This window comes from Anastrepha obliqua, chromosome 5 (assembly GCF_027943255.1).
Source record: "Anastrepha obliqua isolate idAnaObli1 chromosome 5, idAnaObli1_1.0, whole genome shotgun sequence".
Taxonomy (NCBI): Eukaryota; Metazoa; Arthropoda; class Insecta; order Diptera; family Tephritidae; genus Anastrepha; species Anastrepha obliqua.
The window spans coordinates 50,800,190-50,806,561 of NC_072896.1; the positions used below are offsets into that span (position 1 = coordinate 50,800,190).

The window sequence follows — 6,372 nt, forward strand, 5'->3', positions numbered from 1 at the left end:
AGCTGAATCGAGGACGCTAATTGAAGCAGATAAAGCAAAACTGCAAACAAACGAAAAATACCCAGAAAAATGCTGGGAGCAATAAAATATCATAGCGAGTGGCAGATAAGGTGGAACGACGAGCTAGATGAGCTTATAAATGGCGAAAATGTTATACGTTTCATCAAAGCTCACCTGGTAAGATGGCTGGGCATATAACAAGAATGGCCGGTATGAAGGCTTTCAACACTAGAGCAAGAGGAAGGCCGAGTACAAGATAGGCCGACGAACTAGAGAAAGACATTCATTAACTTGAGATAAGGAATTGGAAAAAAATTCGCAAGCGATCGAAATGTACCCACGTACAGCAGGCCAAACTTCACAAAGAGCTGGAGTGCCAAAATACATATTATGATGATGATCAGAAAATTTATAATTTTTGCAAATTTCGTCTTTGTGTGCATTTGTGTACTGCAATGGAGTGCGTGATGATCTAGATAAAGATTTCCATCACTCAGAATCATTTTGTTTTTTATTTTAGTAAAAAAATTATGATTAAATTTGCACCACCTTGTATAAGCCCCAGATGCAATATTCACTTTGAAAAAGAGAAAAAATTAAAAAAAAAGGTTTTGAATTTTATAGCTTAACTTAAGTAGTTAGAGGACCGAAAAAAGCGAATTTTCCAGAATTTGAAATTTATTGATCCAAATATTTGTACACATATTATGTTATCTTTTAACTGTATTTTAAGTCTTACTATTAGTAAAAATATTTATTTAAAAAGGAGCTACAGCTGATCTCTGGGAGCTCCTCACAAAAAAAGACGTTTTGCGGTGACCGCTATATCTCTGAACTGGATCTTCTGAAATTAAAAACCAAACAGATTTCGTTAAAGTAATGTTAAATCTAGTAATTAATCGAAGGAATAAACAAAATAAATTTTGTTGGCAAAATGGCGGTTTCCGACCAAAAATTTCGGTTTTGTTTATAAAAAAAACAAATATTTATCGGTGAGAAAAAAATCTTCGATTAATTACTAAAAAATATATTTAAGCAGCTCGTGTTAAAATTTGAGACTAATCTGTTTAGCCGTTTTCGAGTAATATTGGTCACTGAAAACACCATTTTCAGAAAAACTCGTTTAATGTTTGTCTTGTACTTTCAAGCACTCTAAAACGCCTTTTTAAATTTGCATGTAACTTCGAAAATATTCACCGGAAGGATATTAAGTTTTCTGTATGTATTCTTAAATACATATGTTTATGTACATTAAGAAAACAAAATAAAAAGATCGATTTTTTGAAAATTCCTACTGTATATAACCCCTTCAGAACTAGTTAGCTAATTTTCAAACTAGTATCAAAATAAAATTTGTGTAATAAATTTTGTTTTTTCAGTTTGAGTATAAAAACGGACCAGATATCCCAGGTCCTAAAAACATATGGCAAATCCCTAGCATGTAAGTACCTGGACAATCAAATAATTGGTGCTACCAAATTATTAAAATAAAATTAAGTATTGCGGAAATACAAACATAAAAGTTACTTTTTACTATATTATATGACATTAACCAAATGTTGTTAATCAAATAATAAACGCACTGACTTTGGCTCCAGTTTTTGTCATCGAAAAGTCTTATTGTCAAATAAAAGATGTATGTATTTATGTACATTAAATGCATTTCTGCAACGAACTTTGAATCGTATTGGATTTTAAAATTTTACGCATTTTTCCCGTACTTATCGGCTTCTATTTCCATATATCTAATGAAACGCGACAGATTTGTGCGCACAGTTTGCACAGCTGGATAACGCTCCTTCAGTTCACGACGTTGCTGCCGTATCTAAGATGAGGTGAAAAATAATTTAAAAAATGCCTTAAAAATGCGCCAATTTTAAATACCTTATTTCTAAACATTTTCTCCAACTTTTTCAGCACTTCGGGCAAATTCAACTCAACAATAATTTTTGGCCAATCATTATCGGCGAACATGTCCATTAAGGAATCAAGTGCCTCGGAAATGGTCCAAACGTCATCTTCCTAAAAGAAAGCACTAATTGATTATGACGACAACTAATCACATTAACAAAATAAATGCTTGACCTCGACACACGCTTCTACGATGAATGTGATTATAGTGCGAACTAAAGTTTCTGGCAATAGGCAACCCAGCGTACCCAACATGCGCAACCAATTTGCACGAATTTCAGCAACACTGCAATTCTTAACGCCATTAAAAATTAACTGAAAATTAAGATAGAATAATTAAATAAATTTTTAGGACTGGCTGAAGCCGCCTTTATACCTCCAAGTCATTATCTGCCATTTGACCGAATAGTTCTTTGTTTGGTTTTAGACGTTCTAATGCAGCACGCATTAACGAAGTTGCCGGCTCCATAACGGTGACATCTTGAGGACCCTTAAACACTTGTTGGCCAAGTTCTACCCAGACGTCGTAAATGGCCTTAGCGCCGCCCATGTCCTCGGGACTCAGCGCGTTGCAGAGGTTTTGCAAGCAAAGCAGCGAAGAAATACGCAAGTTTTTCACTCTGAAATGAAAAAATTGCATACGTTCATAATATTGATCTATAGCATTTGTCTGTTATTTCTTAAGTAAAAATTTTCTAACAAGTCAGATATTAAGAAGGTAGAACTGTGTTTGCTAGGTTTAAGTTGAGGCCCAAATTTTATGTAAGAGATCATACGAAATGAGAGTCCAATGCTACCAGTCAAGTTAATTTCATTTTTGAAATTTTAAAATATTTACATATGTATACTAGGGTGCAAAATTCGGTGAAAGCAAAATTAATAAAAACATTTTTCTAATAGCGGTCGCCCCTCGGCAGGCAATGGCAAACCTCCGAGTGTATTTCTGCCATGAAAAAGCTCCTCATAAAAATATCTGCCGTTCGGAGTCGGCTTGAAACTGTAGGTCCCTCCATTTGTGGAACAACATTAAGACGCACACCACAAATAGGAGGAGGAGCTCGGCCAAACACCTAACAGAAGTGTACGCGCCAATTATTTATTTATTTTATTTATACTAGGGTGCATCATTCTGCATACAAAAGAAAAAAAAAACGTATTAGTATTACTATTTATTATTAGTATTTACGTGAGCTGAACCGATTTGAAAGTACCTGCAAAAACCAAGTTTTTTGAAAATAAAATTAATTTTAAAAAATATTTCTTCCAAATGCCAAATTAGATGATTTGGTTTGATTTTTGGGGTTTTTTTAATATCGTCTAGCTCACGTAAATCTTAATATATTTCCAAAACATGTTGGCGGGAATTTTAATATATAATAAATTTTATATTTCCGGTGGAAAAAAACCGCAACTTTTTTGGTGAACCACCCTAATATATATAATTTCATTTAACCAGGTGCACACTTACTTCATAACCAATCCTAAACTGACTTCGCGCAAGGACTGTGCCACATTATCAGGTAAAACTTGTGCTTTTTGCCAAAGCTATGAAGAAAAATAAAAACAAAAAGATGACAAAAAGAATTTAAAAATTTGTAGATGGTTATATTTAAATTTAATTTTACCTTTTGTACAATTCCCAACGATTTAATAATTTCAACCAACTCTGCAGGAAGTTTATCCAAGTCTTGAATATCTCCATTACTATTTGAGTTTTCAACTTCGTAGTCCACAACACCTTCACCTTCGGATGCATCTTCCCCTTCTGAATCGACCCACTCTGTTACAATAGAAGTTGCAAAGGAAGCAAAATAATTGTATAATGAATAGGTTAGTTAGAAAAAGTGGGCAATACAAACATATTTGTTACTAATCTTAATTTAGGTAGACAATTTACTAGCTTAAGATTAGATTACTGAGTAAGTTTGTATTTGGTGTATACGAGCCCTGAATAATGTACATCTATTGGTTGTTGTTGCAGTAGCAACCTTACTCAGCCCTGCCTTGGTTGGCATCCCCGAGGTCGTCTAACAGTGGGCCCGAGAAAAGTATTATTTTAAAGGGATTGAGCCACAGGAAAATGGAATGAATTGGTATACGCTGAGTATTGTCAAATATTCATCGTTGTGTACTCAATCTACGAAACCACAATACTCTTAATAGCCAGCTCCCGCTGTCATCTGCAAAGGTAATAGTTTATCTCCATGGACATTCGCGAACTTTCGTCACTGCATCACTGTAATTCAATTCAATGAGCAAGCTCTGTGGTCGACGATCAACGGTGGTATTTAAATTTTAAAATTAAAAAATAAACCGAATGTTTCCCCGATAGTGGGTTCTATGATACTGAAACAACAAGGATTTAAATCGGGTCAAGTACTGCCAGGTATACTGTATGCTGTTAAACACAACCAACACTCTCTCCGACCACCTTTTCCACAATATGGACAGACGTCAAAGCCATCGGTATTAAACGGTACAGCAGCCATTTATTCTGCGGGAGCCAATAGAAAAAGCTACATATCTGTCAGAAACATAAATACGCCCTAAATATTGCTGAACGTTATAGACAGTGTTTGGTATCTGCTACAGTAATAAAAACATGAAATTATTAGCGATGAATTTTACAGAATGAAACGACCGAAACGACCCGGATTTATATTCCCGCATTCCCCGTTCACGTATGGGAAATGTTTATGCTGTTACAACAACACCAACATAATCATTTCTCCTTACCTTCATCATCATTGGAAACTAAATTCGTAATAATCTCTGTTGCGACACGATGAGCATCCAACAAATTTGCTACATCTTTCATCGCGATTTCACTTTGTGTTGGCAATTCTTGGCGTCGTCTGCGCAAAGCAGCGGCTTCTTCCGTCTCTTCTGTAAAAATAAACACACAAGTTGAACCAAACATGTTTTGAAAATTATTCATATTATATTTTGATCCAAACCCTCTTCTGTTTCCATATTTATATCCAGTACTGGCACACACTCATTGCGTTCATTTTCAACACGTCCATTCAACACATTTGACAAGGCTTCTTGCTGGTCAATAGCTAATGTTTGTGCTAAGCAATTTAAGATATTGCTAGTGTATGCCGCTGACAAAGCTGGCACATTTGACAAAATACCTAATAAAGACTCAAGTTAATAGATTTAATTCGAATTATATTATTAAATATATATACCCGCTCCTAAGGTCCTCAGATAATGTTGTCCATAACCACCCGTTAGTTCGAGCAAACTTAACAGCGCAGGTACATGCTGAGTCAACACATTCCATACCCTTTGATTACTCTCCGACACCACTAATATGCACTGAGCAACTGATATTGCTATATCTAAACCAAAAATTGTATGATCTAGGCAACGAATTAAGCTCCCAATTAATTGCGTTTGATTAAAAGTGTCCAGCGCTATCGTTGAACTCTCGCAAAGATTCCATAGGAGATTTATAGCCTGCAAAAATGTGTCTGATCGTATATCTAATTGGCCGCCCATTGCACTATCAAAGTTCGGTATCCATTCGGTGTTTTGGGCGTATTCGTCGAGCAGAGTTAAAAGTGGCGTGAGCACGTCCTGCTCAACAAAAATGTCACATACTTCCTAATAAGAAAAACCGTTTAATAAATATTTTTTATTTGTGTTTCAATTGAAATAGCTTACGGGCATACACACGGTGAAGTTACGTAGCGCTCCTGCAGCTGCATTTCGCAAAGGTTGATCACGATCAAACATATATGGAGCTGCTATTCGTATAATGTCACTTTCGCAAATGGCAGTTAATTTGTCCTTTTTGCCAGATTGCACTAGCACAGCAAGTGATTGCAAAGCATTTAATTTTTCTTCGACATTTACATTCAATAGTTGCTCTCGCATTGTATCAACCGGACCCAATCCATTGTCCATTAAATCTTCATCGCCGTTCAAAAAGTCATTAAGGCTAGTAGTTCCCAAAGGATTGGAATTCGCAATATGCCGTACTCGGTTACGCCTCGTTTTACCCATTTTTAACGCTCCAATTCACTAAAGATTTTACTCTTCCACTAGTATTCAGCAGAAGGCAACACGATGGAACAAATTCAAACCCCCCACGTGCACGAACACAACAACAATAAGTTGCATACTTCACTTTGTACATTATTTAGCGGTTTACACTTTTTATTGAGAATTCTCCTTTTCGAACTTCGTTTTGTTTTGTTTCATTTCCTTTGTACATATTTTGCAAATTTTTCGAATTTCTTCATCATTTATTCGAACCCGTTCATTAGAATGGGATGCCGTATTAAAGGTTTTGCTTCCAATAACTTAAATACACGACTTCGATTCTCCACTCGAGATCAGAAAGGGGTCGGCAATCCTAACGAGAAGTTCGAATAAAATACAAATTCTATTGTTAAATCATAGCTGCCTTTTCGTACTTTAACAACTAGAGTTAGTGCTTTCTGATAATTC

The 6,372-nt window shown here is 35.5% G+C and overlaps 1 protein-coding gene across 1 annotated transcript; it reads right to left on the reverse strand.

Moving 5' to 3' along the window:
- Positions 1 to 1,587: 1,587 nt before the first annotated feature.
- LOC129248409 (HEAT repeat-containing protein 3) lies at positions 1,588 to 6,042 on the reverse strand. Its single transcript, XM_054887949.1, has 10 exons — positions 5,584 to 6,042; positions 5,106 to 5,523; positions 4,869 to 5,048; positions 4,648 to 4,797; positions 3,537 to 3,691; positions 3,380 to 3,456; positions 2,288 to 2,531; positions 2,086 to 2,226; positions 1,885 to 2,022; positions 1,588 to 1,825 (listed from the first exon to the last, which is right to left on the reverse strand). Exons 1-10 carry the CDS (start codon positions 5,923 to 5,925, stop codon positions 1,703 to 1,705), a joined length of 1,968 nt encoding a protein of 655 aa, XP_054743924.1. The 5' UTR covers positions 5,926 to 6,042; the 3' UTR covers positions 1,588 to 1,702.
- Positions 6,043 to 6,372: the final 330 nt, after the last annotated feature.

Excerpts from the sequence above, each read along its gene's own strand:
- LOC129248409 (XM_054887949.1), bottom strand. The coding sequence starts at position 5,925 with ATGGGTAAAACGAGGCGTAACCGAGTACGGCATATTGCGAATTCCAAT. Across the intron at positions 2,227-2,287 it reads TGGCAGATAATGACTTGGAG|TTAATTTTTAATGGCGTTAA; the intron begins GTATAAAGGCGG and ends CTTAATTTTCAG. Across the intron at positions 2,023-2,085 it reads TCGTAGAAGCGTGTGTCGAG|GAAGATGACGTTTGGACCAT; the intron begins GTCAAGCATTTA and ends GCTTTCTTTTAG.